This window comes from Rhopalosiphum padi, chromosome 1, assembly GCF_020882245.1.
Source record: "Rhopalosiphum padi isolate XX-2018 chromosome 1, ASM2088224v1, whole genome shotgun sequence".
Lineage (NCBI taxonomy): Eukaryota > Metazoa > Arthropoda > Insecta > Hemiptera > Aphididae > Rhopalosiphum > Rhopalosiphum padi.
This window is the reverse complement of record NC_083597.1, coordinates 69,997,894-70,016,377: the sequence shown is the minus strand read 5'-3', so window position 1 is coordinate 70,016,377 and position 18,484 is coordinate 69,997,894. Positions and strand designations below refer to the sequence as shown.

Below are 18,484 nucleotides of genomic sequence, written 5' to 3'. Positions count from 1 at the left end.
GTTTAACACAGATAATAAAATAATTTTGTATTTTATTCAATGTTATCAGTTTATCAACACGTGTAGTGATAATAATACTTACCACAACCTTAGATATGATCTAAGACCACAACTTGGGTTAGAGATAATATTTAAGGGAGATAGTCTGCCAAAAACAATAATAAACATATTTTTCTCCCACGAACAGATTGATATTTTACTATCAAGTATCAGCGGTTTATAAATGTTGTTGAGTTGTATCACGGTCTTGTATCATACACGTGACTACGTGAGACGTGCGTTATTTTCTTCTTTTTGACTTAAAGTTTTAGTTATGTTTTGTGTTGAATTTTAATATTACCATAATATGATGTTAATTATGATCTTAGTCCTTTGAGGCCTAGACTAATTGACTAGAAAACTTAAATACTGTTGAATCAATCAAATTAAAATAATTTCATTGACATTGCTGTTCTGAAATAACACAGCAGCATCATGACTATGAAAGTGACATCGAAAACGTTTATACGTAAAACCAAGCGTGGTAATATTTTAAAGGTGAGTGTTCGTTAACGTAATAGTATAACAAAATGTTTTTACTTTCGTGAATAACCCATTCAGATTGTACGCGAACACTATTTGAGAGATGATATAGGCTGTGGTTCAAAAATATGCAAGAAGTGCAAGCACAACAACGAACGGCCATTAGTCAAACACCAATCTATTAATAACGATTTCCCAGATAAACATTATTTGTTAGTGGACACAAATGTAGTTTTGCATCAGGTATTTATTACAGTTACAAGTTTCAGTTTTGTTGAATGCATCCTTTTGTTTTTTGATGATATTTTAGTCTAAATACTCTAAATTAATGTTTTCGAATGAAGCATTTAAACTTTTAAATAATTGTATGAAGATCGTTTAATATTTAAATAATGTTTATTGACAATAGATTGATGCACTGGAAGATGATACTTTGAAAAATGTTATTATTTTACAAACTGTACTCGAAGAAGTCAAACATCTCAGTCATAGTGTTTATAAACGCTTAATGGATATTATAGGAAATTATTCTAGAAGTTTTTATGTATTTGTTAATGTTTATCATAGGTATGAAAAAATATTCTTTGTATTATCTAATTTTAGTTAATGAATGTTGATAATTAGTTAAAGTTGAAGTATTATTTGAAAATTAAAATTAATTATTTTATCTTGATTTTTATTAATTTAAGGGATACATATGTTGAACGTGTTCGAGGAGAAAGTCCGAACGATTACAATGACCGTATGATTAGGGTTGCAGCTCTATGGTATAATAAACATTTAGATGATAAAATAAAAGTATTATTATTATCCAGTGATGAAGCTAGCAAAGCTAAAGCAATTAATGAAGGAATACCTACAATGTCACGTGAGTTTGTTGAAATTAAAATTTTTAATATTGTTGACGAAATTAATAATATTGATTTTCAGTTGAACAATATGTTAGTGGATTAAACAATGTTACATTAACTGATAAACTGTCCAACCATTCTTGCATGGTAGAAGAAACTAGTAAAGAACCAATTTTTCCTCCTCATTTGACCCCAGCAAAAATACATCAGGGCATAAAATCTGGAAAGTTAATGCAGGGCACATTTTTCGCATCTATTGATAACTTCCTCGAAGGAAATGTTTTTGTGGAAGGACAAGAAAAGAATGTAAGTTTGTATTTTATGAAAACTATGATTTTCAGTTATTGATTTAATATTATATTTTAGATATTGTTGCAAGGTAGAGAAAATTTAAATCGGGCTATTAATGGTGATATTGTTGCTATTCAAATGCTTCCAGAAAGTCAGTGGAGTGCACCTGCTAATTTAGTTCTAGCAGATTATGGTAAAATATTTAATGTAGTAAGTTTGTAGATATCATATTTAATACTTTATAAATTTAATAGATGACTTGGACTTGGAAAATGGTTTAAATTCTGTTGAAAAGCCAAAAGAAAAGTATCCAACAGGTCAAGTGGTTGGAATAATTCGAAAAAAATGGAGACAATATTGTGGAATTATTCAACATAGTCTTGTTGAAAATGTAAGTAGATGTATATATATTTAATTATGAAGGTAAATAATTATACAAATAACCACTATAAATTGCTTAAAAATTAATGTTTGGTTACTTTTTACAGGCAACTAGGCATTTATTTGTACCAGCAGATAAAAAAATTCCAAAAATAAGGATAGAAACTAGACAATATGATAAATTAAAAGATCAACGTGTTATTGTTGCCATTGACACATGGCCAAGAACATCAAGATATCCATTGGTTTGTGTTGACTATCTATATTTCATATTAATTTATTTACTTTTTAGTACATATAATTATTCAAATATGTTTACAGGGCCATTTTGTTAGATCGCTTGGAAAAATTGGTGAAAGAGAAGCTGAAAACGAAGTTATATTATTAGAACATGATGTCCCGCACAGTAAATTTTCTGATGAAGTTTTGGGGTGCTTACCAAAAGAAACATGGACTATTAGTGCTGCAGTAAGTATTTATGACTATTTTGTTCTTATAATATTTTTAAAAATAATTATACCATACATAAATTCAGCAGTAAATATTAGATTTATTAAAATAAGAAAAAAAAAAACATTATTATAAATTCATTAATTTATAATAAGTAGTATTATAACTTTTAAATTATTAAAATTTATATTTCATTCTTTTTATGAAAAGAGTAGTTTTTATTCATTCATATAATAATGTTGATATTATTAAGATTCCATCCAATTATTAAATGGATGGAGTTGTAAGTATATATCTCCGCTGTTATTATCTTCATTATCTTTACATAGATTCACTGAACTGTTAAAATTAGGTGATTCAATAAGTTGTAAATCTTCTTCCATACTACTCGTCATTAAATCATTGCTCATTAATTCTTCATTATATCTATGTCTATAAACACATCAATTGTCTAACAATTTAGTAAAATTAATATTTAATTGTTTCAGATACTATATTATAATTAAATTATTTGTAGTTCATACCTCGTATTTTTATCAATATTTGGTCGGTTATTTAAGTTTTCTCCTATATCTGTGTGATCACTTTCAAATCCTAACCTTATTACTTCATTATTTTGGGATTCAAAAATTATATTCTCGTTAGTTGAACTTTCTGACTGTTTTATACGTTCAACATTTATTCTAGGCTGTACTCGAAAGTTAGCATCATGATTGTTTCTTCGAGATTTATTCGAAATATATAATATTGATGGTCTACGATCTTTTATTGTATGTGGTACTTTAATTTCTGATTTCTTGGATAATTTTTCTTTAGATATTTTATCTAAGACAACTTTTAATTCATTTTCTATTTTGGTAACATCTTCTAAATTATTCTGAAAAAGAATATGTTCAGTTAATGATTGATTTGATTTTGTATTGTAAATCTTTACCTTATTTAACTTTATAGAGTCTTTTAGACACTTTATATTTTTTGAATGTTTTAAGTTCAACATTTTAAGAATCATTAGACGATCATATATCTTAATAATATTCTTTGAATCTAATTCTGAAATATATTTTAAATCGAATAAAATGTATAGATAAAATTCATTTTATAATTTTTACATACCTTTTTTGTTAAGGTTTTTATTCAAATCATTATTTATGATGTTAATACTTTGCTGTAATTCATTTAAAATATTATCTTCAATCATAATTTTGTCGTGACGGTGATGATGTTTTAATACTTGGTCTGCTCTCTGGTTAAATTGTATTTCATTTTGTAAACTAAAAGTAGTATTATTATTTAATGTTAAATTCAAATTAAGAAAATGAAATATTTATATTGCTTGTATATATTACTCTGTTGTTGATGGTTTCAATAACATTTGACAACCTTCATCGATATTCAGATAATAAACTAATTCAGTCAATTTATTGATAATATCATTAATATCTATTGAACCATTGTTCTTTTTATTTTCAGGTTCAAATTCATATGGGCTTTTATTTGCCATAATTACTATTAATAATAGTTTATTTTAATGTTTTTGAATAAATAAAAAAATATACATTATTGATGTAATTAAAAAAAGTATTTGTATTACCATAGACACAATCTCTAGTGTAAAATATATCTATGTTATATTGTTACATATTTAAAATAAGTTAGGTTAGGTTACCTACCTAAGGTTTATAACCACTCACATTAGAGTAATGACTCCAAAATGTGCTATGTATTCTAAGAATACATTTATACTAAAAATAGTTCATTTTTATTAATAGTAGACTGTAATTTTAATTTTTAAATTATGTATTTATCTCCAAAAAATTAAATTCACATTAAAAATGAAATTTTTTTATTATTATTATTTGGGTAATCACAATTAATATCAAGAAGGTTGAACTATATGAGGAAAAGTTTCAACACTATTATTACTATATTTACAGACATGTGTAACAGATAAATGTTTTATTAAATCTTAGTTGTTGAGTAAATTAAGTTTTGTTTGAAAATCTATTTAAATTGAATGTGTTTTTGTTGTTCGTGGTAAAGTTAAAGAAGCTCACTCAACTCTAGCGTCGAAAATTTTTATAATTATTATAAAAGTATTGTATTAATATATTTTTTTATTTTTATATTCTCATTTTTATAGGACTTGGTGGGCAGAAAAGACTTTCGTGATCTGGATATTTGTTCGGTTGATCCCCCAGGTTGTACAGATATTGATGATGCATTACATTGTATGCCTTTGGACAATGGAAATTTCCAAGTTGGTGTTCATATTGCTGATGTTACTCATTTTGTTAAACCTGGTACAGCCATAGACCTAGAAGCTAGCCAACGTGCAACTACTGTGTATCTAACTGGAAGACGTATTGATATGGTACCAGGTAATATTTTTACTAGGACTGAATGATTATATCTAAAAAAAAATAGGCAATCCCCCAAAATATTTACTTTAATTTTCCTCTGTGTGCGTTTGTATATGCATGTAGGTAATTCTAGTTATTTAATGAAATATTAAGCACATTATTCATTTATTAAATTTATTTTTTATTGCTTAATACCTATGATTTAATTAATATTATAGCATGGTAATTAATATTTTTAGGTTTATTGAGTTCAAACCTATGTTCTTTACGCGGAGGAGAAGAACGTTTGGCATTTTCTTGTGTCTGGGAGATGACTCCAAATGCAGAAATTGTTAATAGTAGTTATACAAAAAGTGTTATTAAGTCAAAAGCAGCTATGACTTATGATCAAGCACAGTTAATAATTGATGATCAGAACCAAGATAATTCTATTGCACTAGGATTGAGACAGCTTAATAAGTTTGCAAAGATTCTAAAAAAACGCCGCATTGAAGCTGGGTATTATATTATAATTTATTTTTCAAATATTATTGATTTAATTATGTCTAAAGTATAATATATTTACAGAGCATTGGTTTTGGCTTCACCTGAAATTCGTTTCCTCGTAGACAGCGAAACAAGAGATCCGTTAGACGTAGAAGTAAAACAGTTAAAAGAAACTAATTCAATGGTTGAAGAATTTATGTTGTTAGCTAATGTAGAAGTTGCCAAGAAGATATACTCAGATTTCCCAGAATTTGCTGTTTTAAGACGTCATCCTAAGCCACCACTATCAAACTTTGAGTCTCTTATTAAAGCAGCAGCACATCTGGTATAATCATTTTTTGGTCATTTTATATAACTTTAAATTGCACATGTTTGTTTTTACTTGTTGCAGGGAGTGGAATTAAATGTGGACTCTAGCAGAGATTTAGCGAATTCTTTAGATAAAGCTGTTAAACTAGATAATCCATTTTTCAATACAATGCTTCGTATTTTGGCCACTCGGTGTATGTTACAAGCTATTTATTTTGCTAGTGGTACAAAAACCTATGATGAATTTTTGCATTATGGATTAGCTGCTCCTATTTATACTCACTTTACATCTCCTATTAGAAGGTGAGTACTTAATAAAAAACATATTTATTAAAAACTTAGGTGTAATCAAATATTGAACAAAGTAGGCATATTTTATAATGAATAAATTAAAAGTGAAACGGGTCTCCTACAACTGGTTTACCCACCAAATACTCCAATAACTAAATGGGCTAGTAATTTGTGTATAAAGTGTTCTAGCATTTAGTATATTTATTAGTATATTGGTTTTTCTTTTGACATGCCACATTTGCTAAAAAAAAATGTAACGATAATTGTATAAGTGTATTATTCTTATGGCACGGAAGGTTCCAAAAGAGAATACATCAGGTAGTGATGAAAGGAGAAACAAATGTGCAGAACTGATGTATTCTTTTTAGGAATGGAGTATAGTGCCAAATATTGGCCTAGTGCACTAGCCATGAGAAAAACAGCTTGATTTATATGCATAATCATTTATTAGTCATTAGTAATATTATGTTGTTTACAGAAAATAATTAGTGAAACACTAATACTAATCGTTTTAATTTACAGGTATGCTGATGTGCTTGTTCATAGACTTTTGGCTGTATCCATTGCAGCAGATAGCACTATACCTGAAATGCTTGATAAACGTAAAATTGAAGGATTGTGCCAAACTTTGAATACTAGAACCCGTATGTCTGCTTATGCTGAACGTGCATCAGTTGCTTTAAATACACACGTAAGTCAATTATTTTATAGTAATTTATTAAATTGAATAGTAAATAAATGACTTAATTTTCCTATTAGATATTTTTCCGTGGAAAAATTAGAGATGAAGAGGGTTATATATTGTATGTTAGAAAAAATGCTTTACAAATACTTATACCTAAATATGGATTAGAAGGAACTCTTTTCTTGTCACCACGTAAAGGACAATTGCAAGCTGCTACATTCACATATAATGAAGAAGTAACTTAAATTTTTTTTTTAAATTCTAATACAAAATAATAAAATAATTTACATTTATCTTATCAAATATAATTACTCTTTAAAATTAGGAGCAAACACAGAGGTGCGGGGATGTAGTTTTTCGAACTTTTGATCCAGTAAGTGTTCAATTAAGTCTTGACAGCAGCAATGTTCAACATGAAAGAATTGTTTTGAAACTCGTCAAACCCGAAATACTAAATTTCAGTGTACCATCTATAAATACAAGTACAGTTAGTGTACAACAACCACAGAAGAACCCTCATGAACCATGTGATTCTCTTTGCGAACCACAACTTAAAAAAGCCAAAATTTAAAAATGTATTTTTTTATTCTGTTACAAATAAATATTAAATAATATCATAAACTAAATATTAGACCCATTTTGTGTATATTTTGCAAAATATATTATTATTTATTTGACATTAATTTATTTAGTATTAATTATATACTTCGTTTTGATTTTGTTTTTGTACAGGCTAGCGTCAAAATAATATGCAATAATTTTTACTATTTACAAGAGACAAAAAAATATTTCATTAATTTTTCTTATAAGTTTAACTTAAAATTGTAAAAACTCCATATTATATGAATTAATTTTCAAGAAAAATTATAAATATTTTTACTTTTAAAATTAATATGATATATTAGTTATAATAAAAATAATGTGCACTACCATTATTTAATTATATAATTTACTAGAATAATAATGGAGTTAAGACAATCAATTACCCTATTTTTATTTTATTTAAGAACCAATTTCACAAAAGAATAAATCTCTAATGAAATAATAATGCTAAATAGTATTGTTTTATTTTTCTAAAATATAAAACCTTAAAATTTAATTTTTTTGAATTTAAAAACTGTGAATTTAAGTTAATGTGTTATTTTAATTTTAAAATACATTCATACAATTTTAAATACATAAATAATTACAATATAAAATGCTTATTTTATTATACTTATTTAATATTTATATCTAATGTTAAAATTAAAATATCAATAAAACCGATAACGATTCTGTGGATAAGATTTTTATCTTTAGTTTTATAATAATTGATTTATTACTTTGCAACTCACACTAATGTTAACAAAAGCTGACAAAACATGTGTTCTATTGAACACACTTATACTAACATGATACCTTTGGGAATAATTAAATAATTATCCTATGTATCTATGTATAATACGTATAAATTATAAATGAACGAGTAGGAATTTATTATTGTAAATCAGTATGTAAGTATATTTTTAACAACTTTTCAAAAATCTAGACAAACAAAAAACTATTTGGCATTTTTATAATTTATTTGTGTCTCAATAAAATACCATAATTTTATACAAATTAAATAGCAAAACATTAAAAATTAAAAATTGTATATAATATAAAACTTATTTAATTAATATATTTTATTTATTATGTCCAATCAAAGAAATAATAAATATAAAGATAATTAATTAAAAGCAAAACTGATTTTGCTTTATACTGCATAGAATAAAGAATCCTTTTTAACAAATTACCCGATGTGAGTATGTATATATCAATTATATCAGACATATTATGTCTATGGTATATATAGTAAGCCTGTATCGCTATATTCTAGTTACATAAATCCCTTCATAAACCTTTTAGTATAATATTTTCATTTTTTCATTTTTACCAAAAAATCAAATTTAATGTTTGACCACTTAAATTAACTCATTATGCTTTTACAGTCTTATCCTAATTCCTATGGATGGGCCTTAACAAAACCAACAAAACCTTTATAGTTACCATAAATCGTCCTCATTCTCTCTAAATAGGCACATATTATAACCAATTGGCTATGTAACCTACCTATTTTATTTTCTACTCTACTGTATCTTTTTCCCTCTTTTAATTTTATGTACTTATTACAGTATAACCTACAGCCATTTGCCATCATAGATGTTGTAAAATTGGCACCTATCTCATATGAATATATTTACCTTATTTCTCTATATCACACCTCTATCTCATTGCTCGAATTACATGGCTCTCGTTCACACCCACACTGTGTATAGTGCCCCAATGAACCCTGAACCCACTTTACCACCTCCACATACAATATTTATTGCATTGACCACATCGCTTCCACCACCGGGAATACGGCAATAACTACAACTATATTAGCTGAATATTTTTTCAGTCTGAGTCTTTATAGGCGATTGCCTATACCTATGTGTATATTATAATAGCTTTATCGCCCAGTAGCGTAGCCAAGGGGTGTGTGTGTGTGGGGGGGGGGTTAAGGGGCTATAGCCTCTCCCATTGGCAGTATTTTTTATATTGTTTTGAAATATTTAAATTTAAATGTAGAAATTGTCTAATACATTTTAATTAGGTATTTAAAATAGTAAATACGTTAATATATATTATAAGTATTTTTGTTTTTGATTTTTTCAATAATCCAAATTAAAATTATTTAGCCCCTCCCCGCATAAAAAAATCCTGGCTACGCCACTGGTATCTCCTATACAAGAACGACAAATGCCAGGGGTGGTAGGACGACGAGTAGATGAATTATGAATTATGAGATAATTTGTAAATGTATTTATGCGATTTTTCCTACGCAAGTCACAAAACTTCGTCCCACGGGCACACTGTTTTATAATTATTATCATAATACGACTGCCATTGGGAATCCGGTACAGAACACAGATATTATAATATAAACACATATGTGATATGTATGTTTATATATTATATATCTGTGGTACAAAACCACTCTGCTATCTTCTATGGTCTATGGAAACAGAGTAGATAGGTATTTACTATTTCGCCATAATTCTTCGTATTTGTTTTCCTACAAGAATTGCAGATTATTATTTTTTCGGCGACTATTCTATATTGTGGTAATTATTTTAATATTTTATTTTATAAATTTATACGTTCACCCGTTCAATAGGTGTATCGAGGTTTTCGTACGTATATGCCGCTCTGCCAGCAGCTAAGTGGACCTCTCCATTATAATTATAATACATTTCGGTAAGCAAATCATTCGATGATTTTAAACAATAAATTGTAGTTTGTAAGTTGTAACATAGGTATATTATTAGTTATTATACTATACAATTTTATTTTTTAAAATAACTACACAAGATCACCGCTGTACCGCTTGTACTTATATGGTATCTATAGATAAGTAGTTAATCATAATTAATATTATAATATTGTTTCGAATGATAAACTCAATAAGTCATGACTCATGAATGAAGATGGAAGACCTACTCCTACATTATATTATATTATTATTGTAGTGATTGTACTGATACTTGATAGGTAAAAAGTGGGGGGAAATTTCGTGGGTAATCTCCACCAAATATTTATGGAGAAGAATTTTATGATAGATAGTAAATATGTTGTAACTTGGAAACTTATTAACTTTTATAGAGAACGAGAATTTATTAAACAAGAAAACATACTCGAATAAAATAATTAGTCATATATTTTAAAAATAGTACTTTTACAACGCGCCCGCATGACTCGCCGTTTAATAAAAATGTCTCTTTTAAGATTTTTAATATTTAAAAAACTTAACGTCATATTGCATCGTCTTCAACACATAAAACCACACAGTTAGACGTAAATTAAATTTCCAAAATAAAATGTTTAGTTTGATAAATTTTATATTGTGTGAAGCGAGGAACTTTTACACATATAAGATAGGCAATTACAATTTATTATTCTATATTTCTTAATATCTCTTAAAGTATCTAATATTTTTTTTTTCATCGGATTTTCACCAAATATTTTCATATACTTTATAGCCACAGCTACAATAGTTTAACATTTATAATAAATTTAAAGATTTTTTTTTAATATCAAGTTCAATTAAGTATATAATAGGTTACCAATGAAAAAGTAAAATTGCCTAAAAGTTGCAAGTTTCAACATATATAAATAGGTACTTAGTTATAGTATTATAAAACCAAATTACCTGTTTAGAATAGGAGTTTTCCATCTTATTTGACACTTGTCACTTGCACAACAATTAACTTGAAAATTTGGTAGTATAGTGAATATAACAGAAGACGTAGATACAAAACTGTATATTACACTTAAAACCAAGCTCCAAGCTCGTGGAAAATACTTATAAAATTAAACGAACCGAGCTCATACACAATATTATTATCAAACGATTTAGACGGACCGAGCTAATAACGCTGGCGTAGTGTCGGGTTTACTGTTAGTCTGCGTTTAAATTAAGTTTTGAGATTTCTCGATGGTTATCCCAATGAGCTTTCTAATGACTATAATCAATTGTGGTTTTTATAATTTTTATTTTTAAATTATGATGATGCGATTATCTAATTGTTTCTTCCCAGTTCGTCAATAACTGGGTTTTCTAGCGAAAACCCAGGTTTATTTTATAAAGCTTGTATGTTAATTTATAAGAAAAAAAATATTTATATATATATATTGAGTATTGGCGAACTGGGAAAACACCTATATCACAACGACGAAATATTAAGTTATCTTCGAGATATTGCATTCGAAAAATGCATCATTGCTATAGTTGAGTAATCCATACGACTTCGCATACAATAATACTCATAGTAATCGAATATTTATTTCTATATGTTATTACAAATTTATATCGTATAATAGAAATCACTTTGTGACATCTCAGAGAATATAATAATTAACATTTTTTTTTATTTAACATCTATTGGAAATCACATAGTAGTAGTTATGTGATGTCACATTTGAAACATAAAAATACAATCTCTGAGATGTTAAAATCACCTTTATGCACACAGGGACATATTTTAAGTTTTATATCAAATTGAAATAATTAATAAATAATGGATAACAAAAGCGAGATATTACATTGTAAAATAGAAAAATTGGAGATTTATATAGATGAACTAGAATAAAGCTTAGGTACCTACATGCACATGAAGATACAATCGTTAAATTGGATGATACGATGTCGGTGACTATTAAAGCGCTGGATTCAATTAAGCTACGACTAGACTGAAAAATATGTGCATTAAGTTGGTTAACAAAAATAAAAAAATAATTCATAATTATGAAACGATACTTACGCGGTTCTCGTCGTTTCCGGTAAAATCAGCATAATATTTATCAAGATTTGTATGGTACACCACAATTTGCAAGAGTCTCACAAAAAATGTTGATTAATACAAAAGACTGGTGGATAAAATTACGCAATATGCTCAACTGGAGAAAAAATGAGCATCAAACAAGACCGTAACGAGTCTTTGCAGTCGTCCATTGGTGAATTAAAAATTAAGTACGACAAAGACGTCTGCAGTGCACTGCAGGCATCAGAGACAGTGAACTACGGGGTGAATTCAAACAAAATTTCAGTAAATTGGAGACAGCTGATCATAAATTAAAAGAAGCACGAAATAAAATAATTTTTTGAATGACCGAGTTTAAGGAGAAAATTCAAGTTTTGTTATGAACTGTATTTTTTTTTAAATGTTATAAGTTATAATATGTGATACAAATAAAAAGTTTCATTTGATGGCATAAACTCAACTTATATAGTTATATGTCAATATTATGTCCTTTATTTGAAATTTAACGTGTTAAAAAAAGTATTTTTCAATTAATAATAAATATACTATTATAAAGTTACAATATTGTAAATACAATACTTGTATTTCTTACAAAATATTAATTATCTTAGATTTATCTACAAACATTGATAATATATATTTAACAGTAGTAGTTATTGATTATAGTTAGTTTAAAAATATTGTATTTTTTTTAAAATGTCCAAAATATAATTGTCCAAAACAATATTATTTAGAAACTTCTACAGTAATGTCTTGACGTCATTGTTTGCTTTATGGATTGTCGTTGGTGTTGACAATTTTTAATATTTATTGTAAAAAAGTACATTTATTAGAAATTTTAACTATTAATTTGATCAAAATTAACTTTTTTCTTTGTTAAAATGGTCAAAACATTATGTTAAGATTATTGTACTCAGAACTGAATGAACATTATTAATGTTTTTTATAAATTACGTTTGTATAATGTACCGTGTACATGTTAATAATCCATTATATATATTTTAAACACTTTTAGATTGTTTGCATATGTTGCATCGACCTGTTCTATTCGTACGGTGAAACATGAATTTTTTGTCGATCAAGAAATTGTTTAGTGTCAACAAAAATAAGAAAACTGTCAACATTGAAGACGAACTCAAACGTTCACTAATTAAAAACTTGGAAATTTTTAGGCATGTGCCAAATGAGACTATCTGTCGTATCGACGACGTCAAGTCGACATTAACCGCAATGCTATTATTATCCGTACATGATCGAAGTTCGCGGGATCATCAATTATTTGATCAAAAATTAAAGTCTCTTGTGGAATACCTTAAGCAAGACGTGCTTCTACGAGAATACGTAAATCGCGTTTATTCCAAGCAAGTATTGCAGTTATTTATGTATTATTATCTTAATAATAAATATTAAGTATTATCTTATTGATATCGCGAATTATAATATAAGACTTATAAATGTACAATAGGTAGTAGGTACCTACATTTATCCTCAAACCTAAATTATATTGGGTATTGGCACGCACGAATCTGATCGCATCTTGTTCAATAAATTATTACGAAATTTATCCGATTTGTTATAAATCTGTTTATATAGTTATCTCGCTTTAATTTTTTTGCGTGTTTAAAATTGCAATTAAATTTTTGAACGATTTAATTAACGGTATATAAACTTTATTTTATTTAGATAATTGTATTTATTACCATGCGATAGTTGTTGGCATGCACCCAGAACGTTTTTATAGTAGTTATACACGCATTAGGTGACATATTTTGTTTGCTTTAACATTTTCTGTTTATCCGCTGTACAGTGTAAAGAGTATACTAAGTATACTCGTATAGTAATAGTTATAGCAGACTTTTAAAGTGGGCGAAAAAATATTTTTTAATTTACGTGATCTTACATACAATAATTTTTATTTTACAGGGACGAGCTATTTCGTTATAATAAAGTCGTGAAAGAACTATATCAGACTTGTGAGTTATTAAGTTCCCAAATAAGAAACATGTTATTTTTCAACAATCGAAACTCACGTATCGTTGAAATGACTATAGAAATTACCAAGTCGGAAAACCAGCAGAAAGAAAAAAGTAATTTTTCGCCTGCCGCTAAATAACTTAATTTTAATTATTTAATTTAAAAGTTAAAATATTACATCTCATTCAAGTATGGTAACTCCAGTTGTGTGTTCAAGAGAAATAAGTTAGGTATTACTTCCCTTTAACGAAATGTTATTGATTAATTTGAAATGTTTAATGTTAGTCGCTATTCAAACCGGCTCCGGTGATGTATCCATCCCGTGAAAATGTGTATGGATCTGTGTAATACTTTTTTTTATATTTTATAATGTAAAAGAGATTTTTAATGTTGGTGCTTAATTGTATAAGTTAGGCACTTACTGTCTGTGTGCAAGTATGTTATTTATATTTTGTGTCAATATTATATTAAAATAGATTTTTTATCGTTATTTTCTTGAAAAAATAAACAAAAATATTAAGAAATTTGTAATTTTAAAATATATAACTTAGTTATTATTTTATTAATTACTGTAATTGTAACTTGCAAATATATAAATAAACTATAATAATATAAATGTGATACCTAACTTATGCCCGATTATATGTCAAAAATACAAATAATTTTTTTTTAATAAATTGATAAAGTTTGATTTTGACTGTCTCTAGACTATAAAGCAAATTTCTTTATTACGAGTAAAAAAATTATATTGAAACGTTTCTTGTGATTTTGTTCTGTAATTTGTTTGTGTCGTCAGTGTTCTTTGTAATTGTAACAGTGCTCAATTGTTAAATAGTATTTTTATGATATTGATTATAAATTTAGCTGTTTTCTTAATAAATCTCATTGGGGGAGGGAATGAGGTATAAAAATAAATAAACTAAACCGACCGCCATTTCATTGTCTTTTAGTCGTTGCAAGTATTAAATAGTATATTGTAAGTACTCATATTATTAAAGTAAATTTAGTTATATTTGTGTGTTTATTATTCCTACACTGTACAGGAGAAAGAATCTGCGTAGATGTAGAATTGGCGATTAAAAACCGTATGATGCGCAAGTGGTCCATATTAAAAACTTCAACCGACAAGCAATCACTAGAGACATTTCTGAGCGAATTAACTGTAAGTTAACGTTAACATAATTGTAATTTGTATTACATCATAAACCTATATTATTATTACGGAAAAATTTAATGTTTGTTAGGTATTTTATGTGAGTGTGATATATGTATAGGATTATGTTAAATATTTTAAAATATTTATTAAATTCATAATTATTTTTGAAATATTTTGAAATTTGTACTTTACCTATATAGAAAAATTATTATCGACGAAAACTATATGTACCTTACATTACGTTTTAACCATACGGACGAACTCAAGTGGTGATATTATTATTATATTATTTTTAATATATACGTATTTACTCGGTTATACATCAACTTAGTAACTATACATATTATGAAATCGATGGAGCCGACGGAGGGATAGTTATAATAATCAACAAATATATTGCAATAAGATAATTATTACAATTTATAATATATGTATGACAAAACAATAAATATATAAACAATTTATCTTAGCCGAGAATACTTTATACGATAAAAATGGTCAAATAGGTATTTTCCTATAAATATTGATATTATTATACTATTTTCGTCATCATAATGTTGCTACCTTAGCTGAAGATGGATGAAAATAGATAAATATTTTGTTATGACATCTATATGTGTTGTTTTTATAACGAGCCGTGTTAGGTTTTTTTTTAAATAGATACAATTATTGTAATGACGTAAAATAAAGAACATAGGTATTTTTTTTGTATAATGACGTGATATTTATATTTCTCATTAATTTTGTTTCTAATGAACTGACAAAAAATAAAGAATATATTTTAGTCTCTATATTTTATTTAATTGATATTTTTATCGGTTATAAAATGTAAAATGTGTTTGATTAGTTATTTATTTTAGATGGTAGGTAATTGATAATTTCTTTCTTTTAATTATTTGAAATTCTCGCAGATGTTACATATATTAATTTAAAGTAAATACGTGTGTAAAATATTATTCTATATATGTATAATACGCACCTGCCATAATTTTTGATAAAGTACCTATATGATATCAAGATTTATTTATTTATTACACGTTGACATTTTATCATAATACTAATAGATTGGAGAGGACAGAGAGAGTACTTAGTTTGGTAAACGTGTCTTTCTGCTCTAATATGACTTACTTAAATATTATTATACATGATGTGTGTTGTATTTAGAGACTAAAAGATAATATATACTATGACATATTTTAATGTAATTTAATAGTAAAATCGTCAAATCCCCCACCCCCAGATACATCATCATATATCTACACTTATCAATATATAATAATAATAATAATAATAGATATTAATTAAATTAAAATAATAAAATAAATAAGTAACACCCCAAAGGGTAAGAGTACAGTATTGAAAGACTAAAATCATCGTTAAATTAACACATGAAGACAATAATTGAAATAATTGAGAATAAGTTAAACATTAATATTCAAATTATAAATACAAGTTTTTAGCTTAGAACAGAATTGAAAAAAGAAAATCATAATTAGGAATTTTATTACAAGTTGTTGATATGTGACACACAGGACTATTTGTGAAGTAGTTATTTTTAGAACGAGGTATTGCAAAAGGTGGTTTAATTCTGGAGTTTTAAAGAGGATATACCTTAAAACTATTTTTTTGTTATAACTCAGAACAATCCATAACACGCCGTTCAAGATTTTATGCATAAAAGTGACATCAAACATTACTCATCTTGATTTTAGCGACTATATATTATAAATACCAGAAAACACTCGGAAATGAATTAAACTATACAATATTACATATTATATAATTATAATTGCTACATTCTTATCTGTACCTATCATACATTCATACATAGTACATATATATATATATAAATATTATGTTTGTGGTTATTTGTCGAAGGGTATGAAAATGGTGATGATTTTATGGCATCAACAAGTGGTTGGAGTTCTGGAAAAAGTGCAGCGACGCGTTTTTGCAACCAAAATGGCACGCAGTGGTGTCGCAAACTGCAATGACCAATTTGACGTTTCCGTGGCTGGTTCACAGCAATACATCGATTTGTTTCAAGACGACATTACCACCGCCTCAAAGGTCATAAACAATGTTGATGGATGGGACACACTGGCCGAAAGCAGTTCTCGCGGAATATTTTTTTAAGATGCGCTGAGTACTACTGTATAGGAATTTCTATACGTTATAATTTATATTTTTATATACAAATAAACGAATAGTTATAATATTGCCAATGACATTGTTTAAATAACAATTTACTCATCAAATAGTTAACAAATTTACTTTTTGGAAAAATTTGTTGAGTTTATGTGCTTGATGTTTTATATACAAGTACATAATAATAATGATGATGTGGGTTGTGGGGATCCGTTCAATATTATAATATAATGATGATATTTGTAATTTTTATTCAAGATTTTTTTTTTAAATATATAAAAATATTTTTAGGGTTTGCAAAACTTTTTTCTAACTTTTGCCATTTGACAAGTCAAAAAAAATTAACCGGTATATAAGTATAATAGGTGAATTAATGCGAAAACTCACTTCAAAAACACTGGCCAATCGCCGAGGGTGCAGTAGAATACTATACGCGTATACTTGTCACGAACCGATCGCTCAATTAGAATATCGTCGCTCATTAAAAATCGAAATTTCAAACACGTATTAAACATGCCACATTTATGTGTACACATAATAATAATTACGGGTTTTTAATGTTTTTATATGTGCTAGTTAAGATGCGCCCACGCTTGTCGCTCGGTAAATTTCGGCGCGTTAAACGCCGTGAGAAAATCAAACACCGGCGCGCGATTGTACAATTTGACAGCTATATATATATCTACATACACACTTATAGAGACGCTCGCCCTTAAAACGCGCGGACCTGCAGCACCCACGACCGCGGGGAGATGTCCGTAAAATAACGTATTATAGTATATATATGTATATAATATAAATACAAACTATACGCATATATAGGCATTTAGCCAGTGTACATATAATATTATATTATGGACAGTGAGACGTGTAAAATAAAGAAAATATAATATAATATTACTATGCGTATATGTATAGGAATGAAAATGTATTTATAAATAATATGCCCGCGTATAGGCATGTTGAATATTATTATGTAGAGGTATTATAGGGCCATTAGCGTATACGTATATATAATATTATATCCGTCTGCCCGACGACGTCGGTAAAATCGTCTCAAACGGGTCCCAACGATTATCGCGTCACCTCCCGCTATATTAAATATACGTATTATACATAATATTACAATATTATGTACACGCGGGTAACTGCAGCACACATTATTATATGCACGTCGGCCGTCACGCGCGCGCGTGTGAAAAGAAGAACTCGCGGCCGCGAGATCGTGCTCGGCGATTAGGGTGTTTCAAAACACA

General features: G+C 27.4%; 1 protein-coding gene across 1 annotated transcript; it reads left to right on the top strand.

The window, feature by feature from the left end:
• Positions 1-222: 222 nt before the first annotated feature.
• On the top strand, positions 223-7,309 carry LOC132919438 (exosome complex exonuclease RRP44). Its single transcript, XM_060981089.1, has 16 exons — positions 223-537; positions 601-765; positions 932-1,089; positions 1,212-1,390; positions 1,453-1,679; positions 1,740-1,857; positions 1,919-2,055; positions 2,153-2,290; positions 2,367-2,513; positions 4,636-4,873; positions 5,095-5,353; positions 5,423-5,666; positions 5,733-5,953; positions 6,464-6,632; positions 6,701-6,862; positions 6,952-7,309. The coding sequence occupies exons 1-16, from the start codon at positions 475-477 to the stop codon at positions 7,195-7,197; spliced, it is 2,871 nt and encodes a 956-aa protein (XP_060837072.1). The 5' UTR covers positions 223-474; the 3' UTR covers positions 7,198-7,309.
• Positions 7,310-18,484: the final 11,175 nt, after the last annotated feature.

Coding starts and splice junctions, on each gene's coding strand:
- LOC132919438 (XM_060981089.1), top strand. CDS start 475: ATGACTATGAAAGTGACATCGAAAACGTTTATACGTAAAACCAAGCGT. Junction 2,291..2,366: donor GAACATCAAGATATCCATTG/GTTTGTGTTGAC, acceptor ATATGTTTACAG/GGCCATTTTGTTAGATCGCT. Junction 6,863..6,951: donor CATTCACATATAATGAAGAA/GTAACTTAAATT, acceptor CTTTAAAATTAG/GAGCAAACACAGAGGTGCGG.